Raw genomic sequence first — 26,682 nt, 5'->3', positions numbered from 1 at the left:
GACAGCCAGCTGTTGTAAGTTATTAAAACGCAATCCAGATCTCTGTGTATGTTCACCTCCATTGAGGTGAGAACCTCTTTGTAGGTTGAGAACTTGAGATGGAGCAGAAGGCTAAGGCTCTCCATGAGGATATATAACAAAGCATGGTGCTGCATCTCATATTTCTTGTGTGAATACTTTAAAAGAACAGTGTATGGCAAGGCAGCTTATCATTCTGCAGAAACACATCAACTGTGCTATTGAAAAAGGATGAGAAACAGAATATCCTTTAGATTCTATTATCTTAGCGCATTTATCATTTCATTGAACTATTCTTTTGCTGTAGAAATGTCCACCACATTCCCACTGAATACTTCTTTTGGTGTCAAAATGTATTTTCATTTTCAGCCAGTTGTGTTTCTTTTGCAACACTTTCTTCTCGCTGCTATCTAGTGATTTAGGAATAGGGGAAAGAATCATGTGATTTGTTTGCCATTGATAGTGGTCTTGACATGTATCTAGCATGTGTTGTTATATAACTTGGTTACACGACTTGAAATCTCATGTCAGGTAACTACTGAAGTAGCACTGATTTTTCTCTCTATTGCAACCGTTCAAGTGATTGTCCCTTGCATGTATTAGATACAGGAGTTGCTCAAGAAATGCAATCCTAGGAAGTACAAATATCAAATGTAGTTAAAAATGATTTTCTTGTTTGGTAAATGTATATGATAAGTACAGAGCCCTATAGATGTTAGTTTATCAAAATCTCTCTGTATCTCATGAATAACTAAATTTCCAGTTAAGCCCTTTAACAGTTAAGCCCTTCATTCTTTAAGATAATCTTAAGCTCATTATTTTCTTGATCTTTATCTGAAGAAGGCGTCATGGTCTTGTCTCTTGCATATGCAATTCTAGCTTCATCTTATGAATTTTCAAACATGATGCAACCTTATTTACTCGTTTACATGCAAGCAGCCGAAATGAAAAGAGAGCCGTTACAAAAACTGAAACAGAGAATCCGGAAGATAACTCCTATGTGTCACATGCTCCATGTGTTTCCTTCGAACTTTTATATAACAACCTTCCATAAACACATTCTAAATTCAAACAAACACAAACGAGAAAAAAAAAATGATGAGAGGATATGCGTTTATGATAGTTGCAGTGGTGGCGTCTGTTGCAATACAGCAGCCTGAGTTGGTGGCCGGACAAGCTAGAGTTCCTGCCATGTTTGTGCTCGGAGACTCACTGGTCGATGTTGGGAACAACAACTTTCTAGCAACCATAGCTAGAGCCAATTACTTGCCTTATGGTATAGACTTGAACCTCCGTCCTACTGGCAGGTTTAGCAACGGCATGAACTTCATTGATCTGCTTGGTAAGGCTTTATACACTTTTTTAACAAAAGTCTCGGTCAGAAATCAGTTTTGTCTTAACTGAAAAAACTGTTCTGTAAAAACAGCTCAGTTGTTAGGAATCTCCTCGCCTCCTCCCTTTGCGGATCCAACCACATCAGGCAATAGAATCCTCGGTGGAGTTAACTTTGCATCTGCAGCTGCTGGCATCCTTGATGAATCAGGCCAAAACTATGTAACCTCTAAGCTTTTTGTGTCATACACTTTTAGTTTAAAGATAAGAGGGTGGTGATACTGATGGATGTAATGTGCAGGGAGATAGATTTACCATGAACCGGCAAGTGGTTAACCTAGGGACGACGCTGAGCCAGTTAAGAACAATGATGAGTCCCCAAAACTTCACAGATTACTTGGCAAGATCGCTTGTGATACTTGTTTTTGGAAGCAATGACTATATCAACAACTACCTTATGCCTAGTCTCTACTCCTCCAGCCTCAGATACAGACCGCCTGAGTTCGCCAACTTACTTCTCAGTCAATACGCTAGACAACTTCTTGTATGATAACATTTGATAATAGTATTATTATCCTTGAATGAATCTTCTAATAACCATTTTGAATCCATGTGTGCAGACTCTATACAGCCTAGGTCTAAGGAAAATATACATAACTGGAGTAGCACCACTAGGCTGCGTACCATACCAAAGAGCCAGGAGCGTTGGACCACCCGAGAGATGCGTTGACGCAGTGAACCAGATACTAGGCACGTTTAACCAAGGGATAAAATCAATTGTTGACCAGCTGAACCAAAGGTTACCTGGAGCTATCTATGTGTACGGAAACACATATGGCGCCTTTGGTGACATGTTAAACAACCCAGCTGCTTTTGGTATAGTCTTTAGATTACATGGCTGCTAAAATGAGTTACTTCCATGCTTGATCAAACGAGGTTTATATATGAATGGTACAGGAATCAGCGTAGTGGACAGGGCTTGTTGTGGGGTTGGGAGGAACCAAGGACAAATCACATGTTTGCCGATGCAGAACCCTTGTCCTAACAGGTCACAGTATCTGTTTTGGGATGCGTTTCATCCTACTCAGACTGCTCTCTCTGTTCTGGCTAGAAGAGCTTTCTATGGACCACCTATCGACGCATATCCTGTCAATATCCAACAGATGACTCTCCTTCACTAGTTTTTTGTGTGTGTTTTCAGTTTTTAAAGTTTGTATGTTATGATACTTGACCTTGTGTATAAAGCTGAAACAAAAATGTTTTTACCGCTTAATATATGTGAAAATGTCATTATCTTTCAAAACGTTTTCTGCTACTGTTTATCCATTTTAGTCTTTGTTCTTCCTCGAACTGAGTGTGTTGGATCCTACAATTCAGTATCCATTGCTGCAAAGTGAAATCAATACCGGGGTTTTAAGCTGCAACCTTAATAGTATGCGCAACAAGAGCTGCTTAACATAAGCAAAAGTCATCCGAGGCTCATGGCATTAACCGATTTCAAATCCTAAGGGCAACAATCAATAGATACAAAACTTTGACTTCCTTACGTTCTACCGACTACTGCTACCAAAGCAGTGGTAACACCCAAAATATAGTTTGTTCACATCGTTAAAAAAAAAGCGGGATTTTACAGAGCATCCTCGTGATAAAGATGAAGCCCCAATCCAAGTCTCGCACAAGCACGGCGAAACGCCATTGCTTCAGCCTTTTGCACAGGATCGCCATAGCCTTTGTCATTTACAGAAGTGGTCCCCGTTGATTCCCTGTAAATCTTCACAACACAAAAAACAATTGTCAACTTTAGCAACAAATGATTCCAGCTAAAAATGCAATACAATAAACACGTAATGCGCTCAAGACAGTGAGTAAGAAACCAAACTCCCTAAACCCAGAGTTGGTGTTTCCCAACAATCAACATACTCTCACTGAGCTGTGTTTGTCTTAACGGGTCTCATACATAGGACAAAACATCAAACGTACAGACATTATCAAGTTAAAGGATATAAGCTAAAAAAGACTGGCCATACCTCAGCATCAGTGCCGTAGAGAGTGACACGATAAGCAACAGTGACGGTGTTACCATCAGGAGAGTAAGTAACACTCCGAACTTCACCTGACCACTCTGGAGCATGCAGGTTCATAATCCGATTCACAGTATGCCTGACCAATCACCACAACCTATATGAGTAAGTATCAACCAAAACAGTCTCTCTCAAAAAAAAGAAAAAAAAAAAGACTAAAAGACAAACCAAGGAATGTATTTCATGGAGAAGCCATCTTCGACGCGGGTCTTGATGGCGGAATCTGGAACCTTTTTGTTGAGCTCCTTGAGTATCTTCGCCAGAGGTCTCCCGATTCCTGATGTTGGAACATCGTTCTCTGCTTCTGAGCACAATCCGCGACATCTCTTCGCCGTTTCCCACGAGCAAGTCCTTGGAAGAAGAGTAGTAGCTGCTCCGCTCCTCAACGTCGATGTAGCCGCCTTGAGACGTAACCCTAGACTCGCCGCCATTTCTTTCGCCGGAGAAAGTGCTCTGCTTGTAGGGTTTTAGATGTCTTGTAGTAAAACGGCGTCGTTGCAAGGGTTTAGATAGGCATAGAAATTTTACCCGGACCCGAAGATCCGACCCGAAACCGACCCGAAAAATCTCAACCCGATCGAAAACCGAAACCGATCATTTTACCTTATTGGATCTTGTTGTGAAGAACCTGCGGGTCTTGGATCCGACCCGATCCGACCCAAACCCAAAACTCGAATAGGGTACTTGAAAACCCGAAAATTCTAGTATATATTAGATATATATGGATGTTTCAGTTTATTTTTTGTATTATGGGAGTATTTTTTAAGTTTTAAATTTTAGTTTTTGGATATAATCTTGAGTTTCGGATAAAAATTTAGATTTTTAAAAATATAATTGAGATAATCAGATAAAATTTCTGATATTTTTCATGTTCATAGATCATATTTTAAATAAAATTTATTATGTATTTTTAGTATTTAAATATTTTCTATGTGTTTTAGATATTTTTTAGGGGTTGGATTCGATATGACCCGAACTGAATCCGAATCGACAAACTCTAATTACCCTATTGGGTCTAACTATCGTAGATCCGACTCGATCCGGATCCGAAAAAACTCGAACTCCCGATCCGAACTCGACCCGATCTGAACCCGATCTGAGGACTCGAATGCCCAGGTCTAGGTTTAGATGTCTTGTCCCGCCGACTCTTTTATACTTGTGATTAGAATTAATTTCCACATATTAATCGTTTAATTAATTTTTAATTAATGCAAGGAAGCAAACGTCGTCGTTGCAAGGTTGCACTCCGGTCTCGTCTCTTTCTCGCCGTCGTGTCTTTTAGGTGAACTCTCTCTCTCTCTCTCTAGCTAGCTTACGCGTCTCTGTCCCGTGCTTTCCTCTAAGCTCCAGCGTGAGGTAATCTAATTCTCTCTAATGATTACTAACACCTTCTTCTTGTGATTATGGTTATATATGTTATAAAGTTAGAACCTTTAAGTTCTCTAAACCAATCTTATCAGCTTCCCTCCCACAGAGAAAGCTGGAGTCTTTCCGCTGTTTTCTCTCACCACTTCTTTGTGCTATGAACCTATCTGCAGATAAGGAATGGATTCAGGTGCATGGGAAATCATACATATACCTGATAAGCCTGCATTCTCTCCTGAGCATCAGCCCACTTGTATGCTTTCATTCTCTTAAAGAGTGGTTTCTTTCTCATTTTGGAATTTGGATTGATCTCTCAGACCTCTGCTTTTGTGTTCTTTGTTCACAGTGAAGGTGTATGCCAGTGTAATCAAACCCAAGTTTGCCAATACCATTGTGAGGTTTGTTATGTTGTTTCCACTCTGATTCATTGCTGTAATCTCATTCTCAGTTTCTTTCGACTCTGAGCTATAACTAGAGAGTTTTTGACTTTGCTATATAATAGGCAGTTATGTAAGATTGCTCCTCTGGAAGATCTTCGTCATGTTAAAAGGGTGCGGAGGAAGATTCTTCCGGATAATGGTATCCTCCTTTGTTAGCTTTTTTTGTTTTGGTTCGCTGAGGTCGTGATTGCAAGCTTCTTGTACAGGGGAACCTCAGTTGACTGTCATCTTATGTCTAGCACCTGAGCAAAACGATCATTTGAATGATATGCCACCTGATGTGCAGAAACTCGTCGGTCCCTATGAGTTGAGTCCTTTTACTACGGAAGTGGGTGCTTGCTTTTTCTTTCTTCTCACAACACTTTTCTTCAAGGCTTTTTGTACATTTAGAATCCGTGTCCAAATATTTATTTGCTCATTGATTTATATTTTTGGTTGGATCTTATGATTCATGATAGGTATGCAAATATGCTGCGGTGTCTAAAGAGGAGTGGGAAGAACAATGTAAGATATGGCCAACTTCATTTCATCCTCCAACCTAGTAAGCTCCATATCTTTTCTTCAGATTCTGATTTCTTGAACCATATGGTAACCAAAAGGTTTATCTTACCCTTCGTCCTTTTAGAATAATCCAACTTTTTTATGGTTTGTATTTGTGCTCTTGTCTTCGTTATGATAGCAATAACATGTCTTTGTTTATAATGATGCGCTCACTAACTGTTTTCTTTTTGCATTTGAAAATGACAGCAATATAGATGGCATAGGTGGATTCAGTGAGGAGGACAAACAATCAATCTGCAAGTTCATGAGTGTTGCCATTAACTTGGCAGTATCTAGTCATAAGCCAGTAAGTATTTTTCTTCTTCCCTTTATCTACATAATGTTGATTATGAAGTTTTGGACAACAGACCAGGCTCTCTCCTATTAATCTGTTTTCATTTTTCTCATATCATTCCCTTTTTATCGCCTTGATCCGTTTTCTCTTAGTATTAAGACTTACCATGATCTTAATTGATCAAATTGCTAAGCTTTTAATGTGTTTTTTCAGCTTGTAAATGCTGCAGTGATAGTTGATCCTTCAGTTAAGCGGGTAATAGCTAGTGAAACTGATCAAGTATATCCATCATCTGCTCCTTGCGACATGACTACCTCAGAGACCATTCCCTTCAATGAAACAGGGGAATCTACTCACTGTCAGAGTGTCAACAGAGAGGCTAACGCTAGTTCGGAGATATGCTTAAGCGGTGTACTTGAAAAACTGAATGGTTCATCGCATGCTGTTGCTTGTCTGAATCCTTGGCAGTGGAGTTTGCAGCCACATGATGGTGACAAGTGTAGCCAATGGCACCCTCTAAGGCATGCTTCCATAGTTGCCATTGAATCTTCTGCTGCAAGAGATAGGTATCTGTTTCCCAATTCATCCGAGAGTTTTGGTATGGATCATTCGCAACCTTCAAGTGCTGATTCTCCAGCTAAGAAGCAGAAGACAAGCATTAACAGTCCAGGCGTAAGTTTATTCCAAACCAACATTTTTAAATGTTCTTCAAGTGCTTTGACTAGTAGTAAAGCTTTCTCTCTTACATCCTTGTGTCTCACCAACAATAGGTCCAAAATGACAGCAGGGAAGCAGCTCTTAGAGATCCTTCAATGGAAAAGCCCTACCTCTGCACTGGTTATGACATTTTCTTGCTTTGGGAGCCTTGTACAATGTGAGTTTCTCCATACATATATGCATTTACTCTTGTATCAACAGCAAAATTTTGAGAATCTGATGAAGTTTTGAATTATGATCATGTGTATATAAGGTGTGCTATGGCGCTTGTGCATCAAAGAATAAAACGAATATTCTATGCTTTTCCAAACCCCACGGCAGGCGGTCTCGGGAGTGTTTATAGGCTTCAAGGAGAAAAGAGTTTAAATCACCATTATGCAGTGTTCAGAGTTTTGCTTCCTGGTCATGGTCATGCCCATAATGCACTAGATCTAGATCAAGGTCTGAAACATGTTACAGCCGAGTCATAATTGTATTACAATTTACAAGTTCTAAACTAGGAAACTGATTCTCTTTCCAAGAACTCCAAGAATCGGAAGTCTTTACTGATTTATTTATATAAACCAAAATAAATCTTAATCACAAACTTCTTATTGGTTAAGTGTGTTTACCATACAAGAATGCATGTGTTCTGTGAATCGTATTAAAACTGCATGTTCATCTCAATACCCTTTTATTCTCAACACAAAATGAAAAAGAAGAAAAAGAGATAGCAAATGATTCTGTGTCTTATCAGAACGTGTGAATGTAACTCTCTTTGGGAACACTTGAAATATGAAACTACTCTTTGTATCTCATCGTCTCTTTCTCGAACCCAATGGTTGGGAACTGTTTAGCATATTCTTCAACCATCTCACGCAGCTTTGCCATCTCTGACTGTAACTTCTCATTTGATTGCATTGTTGCTACAAAGTCCTTCAGCTTCGTTCCTGCATTACACCATTATAGATCCCCCAAATTTTCAGAGAGCTTCACACAAAATAAATAAAACCGAAGGACTTATTTATATACCTTGAGATTCTGCCTTGATCTTCAAGGCTATCTTGACGGCTAAATCGAAGTATTCAGCCACTTTTGCAAAATCTTCCTCAATGAATCCTCTTGATGTGAGAGCTGGTGTTCCTGTAAGAAGAACAGATGGGGACATATACGTATTATTTCAGTGATCACAAGGACTCTATGATGGAACTTCAAAACTAGTAAGTGTTTGCATGAACATGTACTACTTTTTTGACATACTAACACATGTACTTCTTTCAGTGTTCTTTTAAGAGCCTTACCCATACGGATGCCACCAGGAACCATAGCAGAAACATCACCGGGAACAGTGTTCTTGTTTGCTGCAATATGTACTGATTCTAATACTTTTTCCACTCTTGATCCATCTATTCCCTGCACAATTCAAGTAGCAGAGAAAATTAGCGACACCTAGGCACTGTTTAATGAGGTTCACAGTACAGAAATAAAACATTGAGACTTGATTTGCTACATGTGGTCAGTAAAAAAACGAAATCACACAATAAATATGAGAAGCAAGAAACCATACTTGTTTCAGTTTCTCATACTAAAACCAAGTTATGAGTTTAAGTTATGTTCACTAAAACCGATGCGATTAACCAACTTCTTACGCAAACATATAAGTCTAAAGCAAGCATTTCCATCTAGACATTAAAGGGTCTTCATACAACAAAGGATAAAATGAGAAGTACCTTGTTTTTCAAATTCACCAAAACTAAATGATTCTCAGTGCCTCCAGACACTAAGTCATATCCTTTTGATAGCAAAGTCTGTAATTACAAGCCATTTCACAAACAAAAAAAAATGAGATGATTACAATAAGCTTATACTCGGGTGTTCTCAAACATTAGAGGCATATCAACTAAGAATATGACAATCAGCAAACACGTCTCACCTCTGCAAACTTTGAACAATTACGGAGAACTTGATCCTGGTAGGCCTTATACTCAGGTGTTTTCACCTGTAAGTAAATCAACAAGTCAAAAATATCATGAAAGAAGATAACAAGAAAATCCTATATTAGACCTTATTTAGAAAGTGAAATGAGTTCATATTAGACAAAGAGAACATATTTTCAGTTAAAAGAGTTTAATGATCAAACCTGCTTCAAAGCAACTGCAAGACCTGTGATTGTGTGATTATGCGGACCACCTTGCAGTCCAGGAAAAACAGCTGCGTTAATTCTGTCCTCATAGTCATACATGACCTGCCATTTACACAAACACAACGAAAATTAGTCAGCAGGGTTATTAACCAATTTATTTAATACAATATGAACTTGAAATGCACCTCTTTTCCTTGTTTGTTAACCTCTTTCAACCCCTTCCTAAAGAATATCATAGCCCCTCTGGGACCTCGAAGCGATTTGTGAGTTGTAGTGGTAACAACATCTGCATACTCGAAAGGAGAAGGTATCACACCAGCAGCAACCAACCCACTAATATGAGCCATGTCAGCAAGCATAACCGCCTTTTGCTTGTCACAGACCTGCAATTGTGTAATAAATAATCTTGAAATGTACAATCCACATTAATTTAACATGTAACATTGGTGCTTATATTTCACACTCAAATATTTTACCTTACGAATACGTGCATAGTCGTATAGACGAGCATAAGCACTTGCACCTGCAACGATAAGTTTGGGTCTGAAAAGCACGGCACTCTTTTCTAGCTGCAGAATATATGATACCAACATGTCTCAGTGGTATATTTGGTAACGATTATACCATTAAGCATTAAGCTAAGATGGTTATTAACAATCAAACCTGATCATAATCAATGTAACCAGTGTTCTCATCCAATCTGTATGGCATTGTCTCAAAAAAGATGGACACAGCAGATATTTTCTTCGTGTCAGTCTGCACAATGAAAAAGAGAGGGAAAAAGGATACAATATCAATTTCCACATGGAGATGAGAAAGGAAGCCTAAAACTGACACTATGCTAAAGAGATTACGTTCCAAGTACCTGATAACCATGAGAAAGATGGCCACCATGAGGCAAGTCAAGTGCCATGATTCTTTCGTGAGGCTTCAGCAATGCAGTGTAAACTTGGAAGTTAGCTGGTGATCCTGATAAAGACTGCACATTGACTACAAAAAAAAAAAAGAGTAGCTCATGTCACAAGCGTCGCCATTAGTATAGCTTGCTTTCTAATAGGATATGTTTAAGTATGTCAACTGCATAAACTAGAAGTACCTCCCCATTTGGAAGGATCTAAGTGAAAAGCTTCAAGTGCGCGTTTTTGACATAAAGACTCTGCCATGTCAATGTACCTTTGACAAGATGAAAAACAATCTAGATGATCAGAGAGACTAAAACCAAAGTGCAAGAAGTTTCATCCAACAAACAAAAAGGCGTTTTATAAGCATAATAACGAAGACAAATGTTTCTGAACACTTGATCAATCCCAGACAGTTGCAGTGAAGTAAAATGGACATACTCATTGCCTCCATAGTATCTAGCACCAGGGTAACCTTCACTATACTTGTTAGTCATAACAGAGCCCACAGCTTCCATAACCGAGGCAGAGGTGAAGTTCTCTGACGGTATAAGCTCAAATCCCTGAAACCCTCATCACAACAACCGAGATTCCAAATCAGTATAATAAAGCTTCCACCTTTCAACACCCTTCAATGTGAAAAATGAATATAATAACCTTCCATTGCCTAGCCTTCTCGAGCTCGATGATATCTGCGATTTCAGGATCGATTTCTTCAAGAGGTGCATTGAGTTGTCTTATCCACTGATCAAAGAAAAAGATAAATGTTGATCATTTTATAAAGCATCTGATTCAATGTGATATAAAAAGTAAAAAGATGAGATCTTTACAGTGGAACGAGATCTCTCCGCGGCTGGCGTAGACGACTGAGAAGTTAAAGGGATCAGAATCTAACAAAGGAGGATACAAAAGATAAAAGCCTGAAAAATCAGAAATATAACCATAGAACGGAAGGAACCGCCATTGGAGAAGATGGGCTTCTTGAGGGAAGAGGAGAGTCTGCGAAGAGCCAGCGCCATCGTTTCTCTCTCTATCCTCTGTGTCTCTGTGCTGTGTTGTTGTATGTGCTCAGGACACTGATTTGTGGTTGGTGAGAGCAAAAGGTGGCTTTGTTTCCTTTATTTTATTGGGTTCGGTGGAATGCAACCTCACTTTGACGTAACGAATCACCCACTCGGATCTCCAACTTCCCCGACACTTGACCTTGCCTGTGTGATCAGGGCGATGAAGAACATTGATAGATCCGGGGACATGGGAACTCTCTCGTTGGGCTTGGTCAGAATCAAACCCATATCCATTACACTACCTAAACACACTATGTTTAGGAGCTCAAGTCAAAGAGGTAGCCCTAGGCATTTCAGTTTTGTTCGGTTAACTCGCTTCTAGCTTCGGTTCTAGAGATATATGATCTATTTGGATATTTATGAAATTCAATTTGTTTTTGGTCTGATTATTTCGGTTTTCAGTTTGTTTTGGATATTCGACTAATATCCAAAAATTATGAGTCCAGTTCGGTTCTAGTCCAATTCTAATTTTCGGTTAATTTGAGTCAATTTTATGTATATTTTGGGTTTTTTTGAAGAAAATATCGGATAATTCAGATTTTTCTGATAAAATATAAAATAATTCAGATGATTTTAATATTCCAGACAAATAACAATCAGATAATTCAAGTTTTTTTTGGCTAATTGGGTTTATAGATAGTATTTTTTAGAATATTTTGATATTTCAAAACTAAATAATTAATATTTTTAGATATTTAGATTATATTTTAGATATTCTGATATCCATTCAATTTCGATTTTCCCACTCAAAAGATATAGGATCCATATATATTTATGAAATCCGATTTGATTTCAGTTTTGATTCGAGATAGTTCGGTTCGAGATAAATGTATTCAAGACTATACAAATTGGTTATCAAGACACATACATTAGGAGCTAATAAACAGAATTGCTATGTCTTTTGATAAACTAATTCTTTGTAACAATATTTTATTATCTGTAAGTACTACCACACAAACTTTGTATACTTGGTTTATAGACCAACTGATGTGAATATTGCACTGTTGTGTCTACTTGGTTTATAGACCTCTATGATTTTAAGCATTTTCTCTGACTGAGCTTGTGCTGTGAAGCGCTCTAGAGAAGACTCAGCGGACTGAGCGTAATAAAACAACCCAATCCTAAAAAGTAAGTAACTCAAGTATCTGAATGGTGTTCTTACCATAGAGTGCTTCCACGGAAGGGAGGACCCTTCTCCTTTAGTGTTGTATGTAATGCTTGCAAAAGACTTTGGTCAAGAAGGGCATCTACATCTTTAGGGGTGAGATTATTCTGCTTCTCAGTATTAGCTTCATTAGAAGAAACTTCATCCGCTAAGTTCAGCTATGGGGTAAAGATTATTCTGCTTCTTCTCTATAATACTGAAGGTGGTTAAAATTGATCTTCATTTCAACTAGAATGTTTATTATGTATAAAAGACTCAACTGCCTCTACAGTTCAAAAAAAAAAAAAGGCAGGCCAAAACTGAGGTTCTTGTCAATCAAAGAGACAAAACGAACATAACAAATATAGAGCTTATCAACAAGAGAAGCCAAGCCAAGTCAGCTGGCTTCTCTGCTAAACCTATCAACTTCCCAAGAATCACAGCTACAACCGCCAAAGCTCCAAACCCAACACAGATGGTGAACACAGCCACACCTTTCTTCTCCATCCACTCCATCTTTTCCAAAACTTCCTCCAACTTTTCCATCACTTTCTCTTTCTCATTCTGACCATTCTCAATCTCTGTCTCCACTTTTCTTCTCCATTCTCTTATTTCCATTGCCTCTCTCTTCATCTTCTCTTCCCTCTCCTTCATTTCATCTAACTCTAGTCTCATCTCCCCCACCTCCTTCTCTCTCTTGATCGCCTCTACATCCATATCCTTGAATATCTTCATGTATCTTAAACTAAGTTCCTCCAAGTAACTTTCCAGAACTGATAAACTCAAGTCCAACGACATTATCTTCTGCATGAGTATCTTCAGCACTGTGTCCCCTGGCATCCTGCTTCCTGGTTGGTGATGTTTCAGCTCTTCCACTGTATCCATCAGCTTCTTTCTCTCAGCTGCTACTTCAGCTTTCACAACCCCACTCTCTGGCGATGTTTCTTGTTCCTTCTCCTTTTGTTTACTCCCATCCTCTATCACTTGTACTGGCTTCTCACTGTCTCTTTCTTGAGTGAGTCTCACTATGTTTTTGTCTTGAATAGATATTAAATCCTCCAGCATTCGTTCCACAGCGTCCACTCCATAGACTTCTAGTAAACTCAAGGTGCAGTAGAACTCTGAACCGTAATGACTTAAGAAATTCACCTTCAGATATCTCACCCATTGAGGATCCACTAGTGTAAAGTTCTGCTCATTCTTCATGTTCAAAGCTGTGAAGTTCCCAAGATGAACCCAAGCATCACTAGGATAAACCAACGTTCCAAGAATCTCAAACTCCTTCAGATTAGATGAGTAATGCTCAAAGTTTGCAATCTTGATTGTGTTCACCAGTGTTTCTTCTGAAAGTTCTATTACAACGAACTTGTCTTCAGTGGAACACGGATTCATGAGATACTTGTCGTTGTCTGGGCTTAAGATGCTTGTGGCTCCTTTTGATTCCTTGTTAGAAGATAAGACCTTTGCTCCTTTTGAAGCGGCTGCGTAGTTGTACTCTTTCCCACCCGGCTCCATCCTGTGAATCACACCGCTGACTTGGTTTGCTACAGATTCGTCTTTAGTGGTTGGCACTCTACTCTTGAACTCATCGAAGCCAAGTGGAACATCACGAGATAGCTGGTCAAGCTTTGAAGTATTGGTCTCTGTATCATTGTCTAGACCTGTGTTGCTATTAACCATCTCACTTTGGTTCACAAGCCTAATGTCTTCTTTGCTTTCTGTAACATTCCCATCAACTGTGTCTTTGATTTCTTTTGCTGCAGGTATATGAACAGAAGTATACTCTAGTGATGGTGCATCAACAGGTTCATATGTATCATCTGCACTATCTTCATCTTGATCACCATTTTGTACCGAACCGGCTAGAGAATTCCCTGAAAATACCCAAAAGTAAGCTTTTAATAAGCTTAAGACAAAGATGAAAAGAACAATAGTAAGTGTATATACAAATTCATGATTATTGTTTTTCTAAAAGCATATGTTAACCCCGGTCCATAGCATAGGCAAAAGAACTGGTCGCTCAGGGCATCACAATTTTATGAAGAAAAAGGACACAAACTTTTATTTATAGCGTGGGCCATTATGAAAATTTTAAAATGTCAGACCCAAACTACAATTACCATTAAGTCAATGAGCTTAAAGTTTACCTTTGTGATCATTTCCATGACTGATCCACAAAGTAGATAACAAGAGAAGCCCCCATACGAGAAAAACGAGAGACAACGAAACTTTGTAGAGACGGTTCCTTCCTTTCGAAGCATCCTCAGAAACTCTTCTTCTAAGCAGAAGAGCTCTCCGTGATCTTTGCATTTCACATCCACTCAAGAATCAGGAGATCACTAAACGAAATACTAAATGAATAGTGCACACCAGTGATTAGAGATGTGTATCAGCAACACAAATAAAGTGAGTTATATAAGTACCACAGCCAAGTAAAGATTTACAGACATGGCCTGTTTATATGACTTGTAACAATTACTAAATAATCAAAACATATATTTTTCTTAATCAATTAAGGGACCCCATGCAAATGTTTCATGCCATGACCGGCTCTGTTTCAGATTCAAGCAAGATGAAAAAAGCACGAAGGAAACTAGCATATCATGTACATATCCCCCAAGTGATTTCAAGAAGCTAAATAAAACCGAGAAGAAGAAGACAACGACATACGAAGTTTACTGGGAAGTAGTCGAGTGAGACATTACCTAAGAGAGAATGAAACTCTGTTTCTACGCTGATTGAAAAAGACAAACCAAATGGAGGGAGACTCGGAAAGCTTCTTCTTCCTCAACAAACCTTGTCAAGCACTGATCAGCGAGGAAAATTGACAGAAGAGAGAAAGGTAGGTATATAGAAAAGACTTAGGAGCGGTCTAATTGAGTGTATGTAAAATGGTACCGGGTCAACACTTTTTGAATCTTGCAATTTATTAGTTTCTTTTTAATTAAAGTTTTCAATAATATTGTGTTTACCTTACCTTCTAATCACATTATGTGCTAGGCTAGGCTGTACACAATTAAAACAAAAAAAAAAGAAGTATAAATAAGTCGATAACAATTGACAGAAGAGAAAATGAGTATAGAAATGACTTAGGAACAATGTATTTAGTTTATACTTTACCTTTTTAATCAAATGATGTGCTTAGCTGTAACCAGAATTTTTTTTTTTAAAGAAAAATTTAAACAGAAATAGCGTCCTTATCTGTACGTTTTCTTTAGGAGAATATTTTCATTTGGATTTTTTCATATTTCAAATCTTTGAATAAATCCGCCCATGCATGAATATTTGAAATTCAGATTTCATTTCTTGAATGAATAGATATCATTTCGGTAGTCAAATCTCACAATACTGTTAAACCCTTTTTGGGATTTTAATAAACAAACAACAACAACAAAATATTATGGTTAATTAAAATTTGGATATCCAAAAAAGAAAACCATATATTATTATTAAATTTTAACTTTTCACGGATATCTAAAATTTCAAATCCAACCGTATATAAAAAAATTCCAGATATATGATCCAATTGTACATACCAAAGAAAAGTACATTACTATAATAAAATGCCTGGTCTAATAAAATTCTAATGAAATAAATGTATTCAAATTAGAAAACTATTAAACGGTAGATATTGTACATGGATTACATTCCTTACAAAATATCTATTAAATAAATTGAACTTATAAGAGTTTGACTGATTTTCTTGCTATTATCCAAAAACACTAGTTTACGAGTGATAGTGATTTGTGGTGTTGTACAATAATCACAATAGATGTTATAAACAGTTTTACACCACTCCAAACTGTTCTAAATCAAAAGTTAGTTCCAGTTATGATTTGCGGTTACAAAAAACTAAATCAAAATAAAATATTTTTTAAACTATATAAATATAGATATAAAATATTTTATTGTCAAATAGTAAACGGTTCAATTTAAAACTGGTTCTAACTATCAATTGATAGTGTTTTGGGTGAGTTAGTCAAATGGTAAGCGGTTCGATCTCATCTTAGCAAATTTTTAATCAACGAATACAGTCAAACGGACGTAGTATTCGGCATCGGTTAAAATTATACACAAAGATATATACATATACACCGTCGAGAGTTATATTACAGGTTGACCAACAGTTGATGTTTGATCGGTGAGTTTTTGAAATTACGAATAAAGTTGCAAAAAAAATTCTACACTGAGGTTTTTAAGAAACCCCTATATATTAATATCTAAAAAAATATTGTCTTAAGATTTTTTAATATAAATTAAAATATAATACATATATATATATATATTTGTATTTTATAATCTTAAATTTAAAAAGTAATTATATATTATATTGTTATATATATTTAGTTAAAAAATATATTTTATTTTATTTATTCTCTTGTATTCACCCGCAACCGCAAATGCTAAATGAAATCAGATTTTGATTTTGAAATGTTTGAAACGTTGTAAATCGGTTTACAAAATATTTTGTGACTTTTGTAAAACACCAAAAACTGCTCACCCGCTAACACAATATCATTTGGGGTGGCAAAATACGATAATCATTTTAAAATAATAAATATTGAAAAATATCTACAACGAATTATTTATTTTTTGTATTATTCTAATCTAAATGTTTCTATATATTGTATTTATTGGTTAATCTTTACCTTTTTTTTTGGCTAAGAATGCTAATATCATATTAATGATGTTCAAATTTACAATAAATTAATCTAAGAGCTACTTTACCTTGGCAAAAAGAAGAAAAAATAAGATAGAGCAATGTTTATGAACCTAATAGATTAGATAATCCAACTTGACAACAGAGAATGAAGCTTAAATACACTTATTATTTTTTGGCTAACAATCTCTTCGACGGTTCGATTCCTCAATGTCTAAGGAGTTCCATTGGTGATCTTAAAGAGCTGGTTCTGCTTAACAATAGTTTCAGTGGAGTTATTCCAGATGAGATATATTTGCCAATGCTACCAAGTTACGGTCATTGGACATTAGTAACAACCAGCTGGAGGGAAAGTTTCCAAAGTCCTTGATCAATTGCAAACATCTGCAGACAAACTCAAAGACAAGTTTCCATCATGGTTAGGGTCGCTGCCATCATTACATGTTCTCATCCTGAGATCAAATGAGTCCTATGGACTGTTGTATCATCGCCACATGTCCATTGGTTTTCAGAGTTTAAGAGTCATTGATACATCCCACAATGATTTTATTGGAAACCTTCCATCTAAGTATTTTTCCAATTGGCGGGAAATGAACACACTAACCAAAGAAAAAGACGAGTAGAACATGGTGGATTCTCTCATATATGTTGTCTATTATAACTCAGTGGAAATGGTGAAATAAAGGAGTTGTGACAAGGTTTGCTCATATCCGAAAAGACTTCAGAGCCATAGATTTTTCTGGAAACAGAATTTATGGTAAAATCCCTGATTCCATTGGTATTTTGAAGGAATTATCCCACTATCCTTGGCAAATTTGATAAATCTTGAGACGTTAGACCTCTCCTGTAACAAGCTGTCTGGTCAAATCCCACAAGATCTTGGTGATCTCTCCTTTCTGTCATACATGAACTTCTCTGATCTCTCATAACCTTCTCCGAGGTCAAGTACCACGTAGCACACAGTTTCAAAGGCAGAAATGTTCTTCATTCCTGGGAAACCCTGGACTCTACGGCCTCAAAGATATCTGTGGAGGAAGCCATGTCCCAAATCCTACACCAAAACAACCCAAGGAAGTGTCAGAGTCAGAGGAACAAATGTTCAACTGGATAGCAGCTGCAATAGCCTATGGACCTGGTTTGTTTTGTGGATTGGTGATCGGATACATCTTCACTTCACACAATCAAGAATGGTTCGCAGAAAAGTTTGGTCGAAGAAATCTCAAAGTCACCACAATTGCTCGTTAATCCCATCTCTTGCAGTCTCTCCAATAAGCATTTTAAGCATATGTTGTTCAAAGTCTTGTTCATGTTTTGTACTGAATTTGCCGTGTGTGTTGTGTTCTTCAAAAGACCGGTTTGGGCTTGTTTGTATTTTCTTTGTAACTTTCTATATGATGTTTTTCAATATCTTGGCCTGAGAGTGCACACGGGAACATCCCCCACTCATCATATCTTCAACTTGTGGTCATCTAGTGAAAAGTCTTGCTTTAATTTACTGCCCACTTGTGTTTCATACGTAGTAAATTGAATTATTGGGTTTTTCTTCTTCTCCCACACAAAAAAAAGGAGAGGTACCAAAATTATAAAGATGAGGCAAACATATATGAAGGATAACAAAAAAAAAACGTATACATGAAAACAGCGTAACAGCCATAAAAAATAACATAAATGACCAATGAAGCAACGTTGAGAGCAAGAAAGAAAACATTACAAAATTTACACAATTCTTCTTCCTCTTGCTTTAATTTAATGAGTTTGTTATGTTGGTGTTTGGTGGGGAGCCTATTTTCTGTGTGATTTAATAAACTCACCATCTTTGTTGTTCTTACCATTAATTCCTCTCTCAAACCGTTTCCTTTATTTTGAAGAATATATAATATTATATATAATGAAAGCTTAGTTGATTAAATATTTTCTAAAGAAGGATCATAACGTGAAAGACATTTGAGACGAGAGTCTAGATTCAGCTATTTTCTTTTGAAAGGGAAATCAAGTGTCTGCCCTTCAGCCATTCAGTGAAATCTCTTCCATCTCAATTCTCCGACCAACCATATATACTACAGATTCAACAAAAGCGTGAAGGCCGCATGTTTTGCCTACTTTCAAGCTACTTGTTTGCTTAACCGACATTTCTAATCAAGCCATTTTGTCGATCATAAAATAAGCAGAGACTCAGCATAAGTAAAAAGCACCAAGCGTTTTATTTACCATATTAATACACAATAATACTATGAAATGGATAAGACAAGACATTCATACGAGTAAGTGTCCTAACAACTCAAATAAACAAAAGAAAAGCTGGTTTACCAGATAAATTTTGATAATGATCCAATTTACTCTCAATCATCCTGTCAAACAAAAGTATGCTTCTTTCGCGAATCACTTACAATTCAAACTCGTCTTCAAGCTTCAGGGCCTCAGCTGCCGCCTCTTCCTCATCATCATCAACAACAAAGTAAGGGTTATGCACCTCCGGCCTAAACTTATAACCAGTAAAAAGATAGAACGCCAAAGTAGCCAACTCGCTAGCCACAACACTAGTCCACATATACTTGTAAGAGGTAATAGTCTCCAACGCATAAACGCCAACGCGCGTAAAGTAGATATAGCAGATAACCACAATGTAGTAATGCCTAAACAGAGTCAACTTAACCAAATTCACAGCAGCCTTCCCATCAGTCTTCGCCGCCTCACGCAAGTTCTTGATCGACCACACAATGGGAAACAAAACAGCGCAACAACAAACCACATCAACGAGCAAAAAGATCTGTTTCCACGTGACCCAGTCTTGCCCGTAAGGCCCCGTCTCGTCGATAACCACCTGCGCGAAGTTAGCAACAACCTGAAGAGGAATGACGATCATCAACACTTTCTTTTCCTTGTCCTGCAAGTAAGGCTTCAAGAAAGACCATCCCGTCCCTATCAAGACGATCAGAGTAAAGAGAGTTATCCCCTTGAGGAAACTGAAGATGTAGAACAACACATCCCATCCATGACCGGATCCGGTTTTCTTAATGTAGGACTTATCCTCAGCCTCACACAACAAGTTCAAAGCCTTCAAAACGACGACGCCGAGCATGAAGAAGTGGATCGCGAAGACGGTGCGTCGTTTCTTGAATAAAACGTAGATCCACGTGGCGGCTAGGGAGAAGTAGATGACGGAGAAGAGGAAATAGACTTTCGGAAGGACGGTTCTTCCCGCGGAGAGGTAATCGCGGCCTCCGCTCTTCCCTTCGAGGTTGTACATGGCGGATCTGACGTCCATGGAGACTTTCACCTGCTGGAGGCAGTTGGCGAAGACGAGGGAGTACTGATCGGCGTCGTTCTCGGTGAACACGGTGGAGAAGGAGCTGTTCTTGTTGAGTTTGTTGAAGGTGAACACGTGCTTGACGAGATCTGATTGGAGAGCGCACGTGATCTCCTCTTCCTCGAGCTGTTGGATCACGTGCACCCAGGCGTCGCGCGTGCAGAGGAAGAAGCCGACCTTGGAGAGATCGAGGTCGGGGTTGGTGTTGGAGAGGGAGATCTTGGAGGCGTCGAGCTCGAGGCGGCCTGTGTGTGTGAATCCGAACTCGTCCAAGGGGATGATGGGCCGGTCATCGGATCGGATCTCGGATTTGCGGATCTCGGCGAAGGTTGATGTGATGGTGAGGAAGATGACGAGGATCGATGTGAAGCGAGAGGAGAGATCCATCATTGGAGGTTAGCGGTTTCGTCGATTGATTTCGAGTTACGGAGAGGAGAGGAGAGAGCTCAGATTCAATTGTGTTCTTCTTCTTCTTCGCGAGCAACTCTTGTGATCCAGGCCGTTAGTTTATAGATGTGATTCATGAGAGCGAACGAGAACCGTACGATCTCTAGATCCTGTATTGATGATAGGCTGATAGCTAGTTGACTATAAATTAATGTAATGGTTCGGTTCGGTTCTAAATTCTGATCGGTTTAACCTATTAGTGTGATTAAACCATTCCTCTCAAGTAACTATCCTCTTTTGCCTCGATTTTTCTGGTCCAAGATATACGAGCAGATCACTGGAGTGGAAAGACATTAAGACAGCAGATTACTGTAAGAGCAGTGATTGCTATTTTTGGAAGGGTGCTAAGTGAGATGATATATATGGCCAGGTGATATCACTCGATCTTCATTACACCGTTCTCAACACCTCTTTCAAAGCTACTAAGGTAGCACTAGCCTTTTTAGACTCCAATATCTCTCACCTAAAAGCTTAGCCTTGGAGATATTGGTTGGAAATATTTGTCGTCTCTCACTTGTTTAGTTTACCTTTCTTATAATAAATTGGTAGGTACTTGGTAATATTTCGTGTTCAGTAGGCCATCAAAATCATCTAATCGGATTCGAATTTGGATTTAACTGATCCGTTCCAGTCAGGATTTCAGATCCAAATTTTATGCTCAGTCCTATTAACATTCGGTAACATTCCGAGTTGTGACATATAGAAAAACTTAAAATGTTTGGTTTGGTTATCTATGTCATCAAAGTTGACTTATATTTTTCGTCATATATCCGTTTAAAACTTCAAAGTTAAGTATGCTTGAACTGGAGTACTAGAAAGATAGGTAAACTATCCGGAAGTGATTCGCAATACCGTGCGAGTGGGACCAAAACACGGAGTGATTACAAGATCAGTAAACAATGATTTCATTGAAAAATTAACGGATTGACCGTTAGAACGGAATGAAGCCCACGGACCGAGTGAGTGGCGTGGGTGACCATTAGCCGTGGCGGACGGTTCATTACTATTAGTGATGGGCCTAACTCACACCCAAAAGCTAACTCAAGAGTGGAGGATTGCCCACACACTTATATAATGCCCAAGGACCCAACACCCACACGATGTGGGATGTTAATAGCCCCTCTCGAGATGTGGATGGGAAACGGTCCAATCGGAAACAGCCTAAGTCCAACATCTCGGAAATACCACAGCAAGATGGACCATTTTTATAGGCTACATAGGTAGACAACTATTTATATGGGAAATCATCTGCTGGGCTTAACCATTGGCTCTGATACCATATTAGTGATGGGCCTAACTCACACCCAAAAACTAGCTCAAGAGTGGAGGATTGCCCACACACTTATATAATGCCCAAGGACCCAACACCCACACGATGTGGGATGTTAATAGTTACATATTTGTGTATTCGTTTTTTCTGTCCTTTGCAAACTTCTTCCCATTTGGAGACACGTCTCTGAAGATTTGGATTTTGCTGAAATTATATGTTTGTAACTCTTGAGGTTTCATTACGGATTAATCCTGTTTTGTATTATATAATAACAAATCTAAAAATTTCAGTGAACCTAAAAGGTACGGCAAAAAACTAAGAACTTAATAAAACGTTGAAGAAATCTTGTGGAAAAGATTGAATGAGCTCACGGGTTTTGTGGAATTTTTTTTAGCAAGTGGCACAGTTGATTGACGAAGATTTAAGTGTACCAAAACCGACGCATTGACGCAAGTCTTGCTAAGTCACAGCCCCAATAAGGGAGTTTTTCTCCTTCTTCCTATAAAGAACCAGTGAACGAAACATACAACAATAACCCATTACTTACGACACAAACTTAAAAAGAGATATGATGACTCGTAGCCATTGCTATTGCTTTTATGGTATTTTTACCATCTATTTCTCACTCTTAATCCACACTCTTGCTTCTGCTCCGCTCAATCTTTGCCAGCACGACCAGAGGGATGCTCTTTTGGAATTCAGGGATGAGTTTGTGATTGATGAGTTTGACCCAAGTCGGTGGAATAAAAGCAGCGATTGCTGTTTGTGGAAACATGTCAAGTGCGATGATAAATATGGTCAGGTGATATCACTCGACCTTCATGACACTTTTCTTAACAGCTCGTTGAAAATTAACAGTAGTCTTTTTAGACTCCAATATCTTCGTCACCTAAACCTTAGCAGTTGCAACCTCCAAGGAAAAATTCCTTCTTCACTAGGAAACCTTTCTCATCTTACTGTTGTCGACCTTTCTTTTAATGAACTGGTAGGTGAAATCTCAGCTTCAATAGAAAATCTTGACCATCTAAGATACTTTAGCGTTGAATATAACCATCTCACAGAAATGATTCCTTCTTCACTAGGAAACCTTTCCAGTCTCACATTTCTTGATCTTTCTTCTAATGAATTGGTTGGTGAGATTCCAACTTCAATAGGTTATCTAAAAAATCTAAGAGAGCTTCACCTTGGGGGTAACCATCTCATAGGAGAGATTCCCTCTTCACTAGGAAACCTTTCTCGTCTCTTAGAACTTGAACTTGGGCATAATCATTTGGTGGGTGAAGTTCCCCCGTCCATAGGAAACCTGAACGAGCTAAGAGTCATGCAGCTCTACCAAAACACCCTGAGTGGCAACATTCCTATTTTATTAGCCAATTTAACCAAGCTTTCTGATATTAGTCTCTACTATAATAACTTCTCATCTACCCTTCCATCTGACATGAGTGGATTTCACTACTTGGAGTATTTCCTAGTTAGTGAAAACTCACTTCACGGACCTTTCCCTAAATCCTTGTTCTCGAGTCCTTCGTTGCAATTGGTTGATTTGGAAGGAAACCACTTCACAGGACCTATAGAGTTTGCAAATACATCTTCATCTGAGCTTCAGTACCTAGGTCTTTCCCGTAATGGATTCGATGGCCCGATCCCAGAATCTATATCTGTGTTTCTCAACCTTGTTGAGTTAGATCTTACCTACAACAACTTCACTGGGTCACTCCCTAAATCAATATCAAAGTTAACCAGCCTCACAGATTTAAAACTTTCCAACAACAAGTTGAAAGGTGAAGTACCAAGTTTCGTCTGGAGATTCTCGACAATGATTCTTTCTCACAACTTATTCAGCAGTTTTGAAAACTCTTCTCGAGAGACACTGATCCAAATGTTGGATCTGAGTTCAAATTCATTCGAAGGGCCATTTCCCCAGTGGATCTGCAAGTTTAAGAGGTTAAGCCTATTAGATTTGTCCAACAATCTTTTCAACGGGTTGATCCCTCCATGTTTAAGGAATTCTATTGTTTCTCTTACGGAGCTGAATCTGAGTAACAATAGTTTCAGTGGAACTGTTCCACATATATTTGGCGATGCTACCAAGTTAGAGTCATTGGATGTTAGCCACAACCAGCTGCATGGAAAGTTTCCAAAGTCCTTGATTAATTGCACAGCTCTGCAATTTGTGAATATGGAAAGCAATAAAATCAAGGACAAGTTTCCATCATGGTTAGGGTCTCTACCATTTTTACATGTTCTCATCCTCAAGTCAAACGAGTTCTATGGGCCGCTGTATCATCGCCACATGACCATGGGGTTTCAGAGTTTAAGAGTTATCGATGTTTCACATAACGACTTCACTGGAACTCTCGCACCTCACTATTTTTCTACCTGGCGTGAAATGTCCATATTCACCGAAGGAGCCTACATGGCAAACTTACTGCGTTATTATTCAAGCGACCTGTTAAACTATCGGTCAATGGAAATGGTGAATAAAGGAGTAGATACAAGGTTTCAGCGAATCCGAAGAGACTTCAGAGCTATTGATTTTTCTGGAAACAGAATATATGGCAAAATCCCTGAATCTTTGTGCTTATTGAAGGAATTGCGTCTTCTCAACTTGTCAGGTAACGCCTTCTCAAACAATATCCCGCGATTTTTGGCAAATTTGACAAAGTTAGAGGCACTAGACCTCTCGAGTAATAAACTGTCAGGTGAAATCCCACAAGATCTTGGTGAACTCTCGTTTTTGTCATACATGAACTTCTCTCACAACCTTCTCCAAGGTCCATTGCCTCGTGGCACTCAGTTTCAAAGGCAGGAATGTTCTTCATTCTTGGGAAACCCTGGACTCTATGGTCTCGAAGATATATGTCAAGAAAGCCATAGCTCGAATCCTACATCACGGCAACGCAAGGAATCGTCAGAATCAGAAGAACGGATGTTCAGCTGGGTAGCAGCTGCAATAGCCTATGGACCTGGTGTGTTCTGTGGATTGGTGGTCGGACATATCTTCTTCACTTCACACAGTCAAGAGTGGTTCATTGCAAAGTTTGGTCTAAGAAAATTCAGAGTCACTGTAGGTGGTGGCTAGGCTCATCTCGTGCAGTCTCCGTATTAATACCGCATATGTGAAGCATATACTTTTGTTCGTGTTGTACTGAATTTTCCAAGTGTCTTCTCCAAAAGACTCATTTGTGTTTGTTTCTAATTTTCTATTGCATGGTTTTCTTCTTCTTTTCACACTTTCTACAACACGCTTTCTTCTCCCACACGTCAATCATACTATTCATCCTTGCCCGTAACGATTTAGATTTCTAAAACAGTAGAGAGATTCCCACATATCAACACCCGTAAAAAGATAATAATGATGTATGACCAGGTAAGCAACTGTGAGAAAAAAAACATAACAAAATTCACAGATCAGAGAGACTGGAAATCTTTAAAGTTTATCTCTCAATAACTCTTTTTTTTTTTTGAAAGAATGTTAAATTTATCTCTCAATAACTTTAAATTTATCTTTAAAGAATGTTTCAAACTATCTCTCAATAACTCTATCATTAATATTCTTGTTCATGTTCAGTTTAGAGTGCGGTTTAGCGTTCAGAAACTTTTAAAATTGGTTATCGATTAAGTTCAGCACTCGGTTAGTTCGTTTAAAAAAAAAAATCAAACAATACCAAATTTTAAACCAAACTAATCGAAATTTCAACTAAACTAACAAAAATCCAAAAATATTTGAGTTTAAATCAAACTAAACCAAATATGTAACGGAAACCAATAATTTCGGTTAAATTAGGCAATGTAGAACCAAATTTGTTGAATGTTCAATTTGGCACAATTTTAAGTGAACAAAACTAATTGAAACCGAATGCCTAGATGCATAATGCAAAGCTGAAAATGTGATTCTTTTTTTTTTCATTTTCTTTTGAATAATTACGTTACATTACATGAATGCAAACTGCGTGAACGCAAACATCAATCCATAATTGTTCGTCACAGTTAGACAAGGTACATCAATATCATTTGTAACAAGTTTGTTAGGTTCTACCTAGATGTTATCAAACTTATTTTCCTTCTTTAAGAGCGATCAGACTCTATACCTTATATCTTATGAAGAATCCACACTTGCTTAAAATATATATTGTACGGGAAAAATTAGCGTAGCAGTCGCAAGAAAATATAAACTGGATCCAAAAAAGAACGAAGAGCAGCGAATCTAAATTTGTAATAAGCTTTTACAAGCAGCAGTATAAGGTATCTTCTGAAGTGTAATGAGCTCAAAGTCATTCTTCTCCAGCATATGTAATTTAACGTTTGAACTTTCAACTATTTAGGGCCTGACTGGTTTAACCGCAGCGGTTGCGGTTGCGGTTGCAGGAGTTTGCGGATGCGGGTGGTTGCGGTTTCTAGCGGTTTTAAGAGATTTGTACGACTGGTTATGCGGTTAGAAATTTGTGCGTTTGCGGGATACTTATGACTGGTTAACTACCAAATGCAGCAGCAGTTAAATAATAAATTAACAATATTTACATTTTATACAATTATAAAAATATCAAAAATAATAATATTATAATAAATATAAAATTTATATTTAGAAAGTTATAGTTTAAATTTTTTAAAAATATAGAAAATATTTTTATTTTAAAGTTTTATAATATTAATTAAAATTTAATTGATATATTTTAGCATTTTTATAATTTCAGTTTAATTTTTTTATTGAATTTTTTTATTTTTGTATTTATATTGTTTTGGAAAAAAAAATTTTTTTTTATCCTCCCGCAAACGCCCGCAACCGCAAACGCTAGCTGGAACCAGCTTTTGAATTTATGAGGTTCAGAGCGATTTGGAGCGATTTGGAGCGGTTTAGAGCGGTTTGAGCGATTGTTGCAAAACGCCAGCAACCGCTACCAACCGCAAAAGCTGCGTTTGCGGGTGGTAGCGGGAAAACCAGTCATACCCTTAGTCAACTGTTGCTAAAAAACTCGGTTTC

At 38.0% G+C, this 26,682-nt stretch overlaps 7 protein-coding genes and 1 pseudogene across 9 annotated transcripts; 4 read left to right on the top strand and 4 right to left on the bottom strand.

Annotated features, from left to right (window-relative positions):
- Positions 1–1,077: 1,077 nt before the first annotated feature.
- On the top strand, positions 1,078–2,653 carry LOC103830857 (GDSL esterase/lipase At1g71250). Its single transcript, XM_009106673.3, has 5 exons — positions 1,078–1,360; positions 1,445–1,572; positions 1,652–1,894; positions 1,971–2,226; positions 2,308–2,653. Exons 1-5 carry the CDS (start codon positions 1,114–1,116, stop codon positions 2,529–2,531), a joined length of 1,098 nt encoding a protein of 365 aa, XP_009104921.1. The 5' UTR covers positions 1,078–1,113; the 3' UTR covers positions 2,532–2,653.
- A 123-nt stretch (positions 2,654–2,776) lies between these two features.
- On the bottom strand, positions 2,777–3,935 carry LOC103830856 (DNA repair RAD52-like protein 1, mitochondrial). Its single transcript, XM_009106672.3, has 3 exons — positions 3,600–3,935; positions 3,378–3,510; positions 2,777–3,121 (listed from the first exon to the last, which is right to left on the bottom strand). The coding sequence occupies exons 1-3, from the start codon at positions 3,860–3,862 to the stop codon at positions 2,978–2,980; spliced, it is 540 nt and encodes a 179-aa protein (XP_009104920.1). The 5' UTR covers positions 3,863–3,935; the 3' UTR covers positions 2,777–2,977.
- Positions 3,936–4,647: 712 nt separating this feature from the next.
- LOC103830853 (tRNA-specific adenosine deaminase TAD3) lies at positions 4,648–7,381 on the top strand. 3 transcript variants are annotated; one of them, XM_033274639.1, is made up of 10 exons: positions 4,648–4,713; positions 4,970–5,049; positions 5,143–5,194; positions 5,299–5,375; positions 5,443–5,564; positions 5,695–5,777; positions 5,984–6,083; positions 6,285–6,743; positions 6,842–6,945; positions 7,042–7,381. In XM_033274639.1, exons 2-10 carry the CDS (start codon positions 4,977–4,979, stop codon positions 7,256–7,258), a joined length of 1,287 nt encoding a protein of 428 aa, XP_033130530.1. In that variant the 5' UTR covers positions 4,648–4,713; positions 4,970–4,976; the 3' UTR covers positions 7,259–7,381. The 3 variants fall into 3 exon arrangements, with proteins under 3 accessions (XP_033130530.1, XP_009104918.1, XP_033130529.1); XM_009106670.3 differs by having other exon boundaries at positions 4,650–4,787; XM_033274638.1 differs by having other exon boundaries at positions 4,673–4,791; positions 4,962–5,049.
- On the bottom strand, positions 7,354–11,089 carry LOC103830855 (serine hydroxymethyltransferase 2, mitochondrial). The gene is made up of 15 exons (XM_009106671.2): positions 10,751–11,089; positions 10,640–10,675; positions 10,467–10,553; positions 10,251–10,372; positions 10,007–10,083; positions 9,776–9,900; positions 9,574–9,666; positions 9,387–9,479; positions 9,096–9,293; positions 8,908–9,012; positions 8,701–8,766; positions 8,498–8,575; positions 8,069–8,180; positions 7,800–7,910; positions 7,354–7,717 (listed from the first exon to the last, which is right to left on the bottom strand). Exons 1-15 carry the CDS (start codon positions 10,826–10,828, stop codon positions 7,569–7,571), a joined length of 1,530 nt encoding a protein of 509 aa, XP_009104919.1. The 5' UTR covers positions 10,829–11,089; the 3' UTR covers positions 7,354–7,568.
- A 1,059-nt stretch (positions 11,090–12,148) lies between these two features.
- On the bottom strand, positions 12,149–14,367 carry LOC103830852 (SUN domain-containing protein 4-like). The gene is made up of 2 exons (XM_033274625.1): positions 14,165–14,367; positions 12,149–13,891 (listed from the first exon to the last, which is right to left on the bottom strand). The coding sequence occupies exons 1-2, from the start codon at positions 14,325–14,327 to the stop codon at positions 12,354–12,356; spliced, it is 1,701 nt and encodes a 566-aa protein (XP_033130516.1). The 5' UTR covers positions 14,328–14,367; the 3' UTR covers positions 12,149–12,353.
- A 2,458-nt stretch (positions 14,368–16,825) lies between these two features.
- On the top strand, positions 16,826–19,279 carry LOC103831456 (annotated as a pseudogene).
- On the bottom strand, positions 18,858–20,611 carry LOC103830851 (protein CANDIDATE G-PROTEIN COUPLED RECEPTOR 7). Its single transcript, XM_009106668.2, has one exon. It carries the CDS (start codon positions 20,372–20,374, stop codon positions 19,061–19,063), a length of 1,314 nt encoding a protein of 437 aa, XP_009104916.1. The 5' UTR covers positions 20,375–20,611; the 3' UTR covers positions 18,858–19,060.
- Positions 20,612–20,851: 240 nt separating this feature from the next.
- Positions 20,852–24,932, top strand: LOC103830850 (receptor-like protein 12). The gene has a single exon (XM_009106667.3). The coding sequence runs from the start codon at positions 22,270–22,272 to the stop codon at positions 24,781–24,783; it is 2,514 nt and encodes an 837-aa protein (XP_009104915.1). The 5' UTR covers positions 20,852–22,269; the 3' UTR covers positions 24,784–24,932.
- The last annotated feature ends 1,750 nt before the right edge of the window (positions 24,933–26,682 follow it).

This window comes from Brassica rapa, chromosome A07, assembly GCF_000309985.2.
Source record: "Brassica rapa cultivar Chiifu-401-42 chromosome A07, CAAS_Brap_v3.01, whole genome shotgun sequence".
In the NCBI taxonomy this organism is placed as follows: Eukaryota; Viridiplantae; Streptophyta; class Magnoliopsida; order Brassicales; family Brassicaceae; genus Brassica; species Brassica rapa.
Note: the sequence above shows the minus strand (reverse complement) of the source record. Positions and strands in the feature narration are given on the sequence as shown.

What these genes read in the sequence shown, in the direction of transcription:
- LOC103830857 (XM_009106673.3), top strand. Translation starts at nt 1,114, where the DNA reads ATGATGAGAGGATATGCGTTTATGATAGTTGCAGTGGTGGCGTCTGTT. An exon ending in GAACTTCATTGATCTGCTTG is followed by an intron (nt 1,361 to 1,444) that starts GTAAGGCTTTAT and finishes CTGTAAAAACAG; the next exon opens with CTCAGTTGTTAGGAATCTCC. An exon ending in AAACAACCCAGCTGCTTTTG is followed by an intron (nt 2,227 to 2,307) that starts GTATAGTCTTTA and finishes TGAATGGTACAG; the next exon opens with GAATCAGCGTAGTGGACAGG.
- LOC103830856 (XM_009106672.3), bottom strand. Translation starts at nt 3,862, where the DNA reads ATGGCGGCGAGTCTAGGGTTACGTCTCAAGGCGGCTACATCGACGTTG. An exon ending in TCCATGAAATACATTCCTTG is followed by an intron (nt 3,511 to 3,599) that starts GTTTGTCTTTTA and finishes GTGATTGGTCAG; the next exon opens with GCATACTGTGAATCGGATTA. An exon ending in TCTACGGCACTGATGCTGAG is followed by an intron (nt 3,122 to 3,377) that starts GTATGGCCAGTC and finishes TGTGTTGTGAAG; the next exon opens with ATTTACAGGGAATCAACGGG.
- LOC103830853 (XM_033274639.1), top strand. Translation starts at nt 4,977, where the DNA reads ATGGATTCAGGTGCATGGGAAATCATACATATACCTGATAAGCCTGCA. An exon ending in TCCTGAGCATCAGCCCACTT is followed by an intron (nt 5,050 to 5,142) that starts GTATGCTTTCAT and finishes CTTTGTTCACAG; the next exon opens with TGAAGGTGTATGCCAGTGTA. An exon ending in TTTGCCAATACCATTGTGAG is followed by an intron (nt 5,195 to 5,298) that starts GTTTGTTATGTT and finishes GCTATATAATAG; the next exon opens with GCAGTTATGTAAGATTGCTC.
- LOC103830855 (XM_009106671.2), bottom strand. Translation starts at nt 10,828, where the DNA reads ATGGCGCTGGCTCTTCGCAGACTCTCCTCTTCCCTCAAGAAGCCCATC. An exon ending in ATCTTTCTCATGGTTATCAG is followed by an intron (nt 9,667 to 9,775) that starts GTACTTGGAACG and finishes TTCATTGTGCAG; the next exon opens with ACTGACACGAAGAAAATATC. An exon ending in TTGCAGTTGCTTTGAAGCAG is followed by an intron (nt 8,767 to 8,907) that starts GTTTGATCATTA and finishes ATTTACTTACAG; the next exon opens with GTGAAAACACCTGAGTATAA.
- LOC103830852 (XM_033274625.1), bottom strand. Translation starts at nt 14,327, where the DNA reads ATGCAAAGATCACGGAGAGCTCTTCTGCTTAGAAGAAGAGTTTCTGAG. An exon ending in TCATGGAAATGATCACAAAG is followed by an intron (nt 13,892 to 14,164) that starts GTAAACTTTAAG and finishes GGGTATTTTCAG; the next exon opens with GGAATTCTCTAGCCGGTTCG.
- LOC103830851 (XM_009106668.2), bottom strand. Translation starts at nt 20,374, where the DNA reads ATGATGGATCTCTCCTCTCGCTTCACATCGATCCTCGTCATCTTCCTC.
- LOC103830850 (XM_009106667.3), top strand. Translation starts at nt 22,270, where the DNA reads ATGATGACTCGTAGCCATTGCTATTGCTTTTATGGTATTTTTACCATC.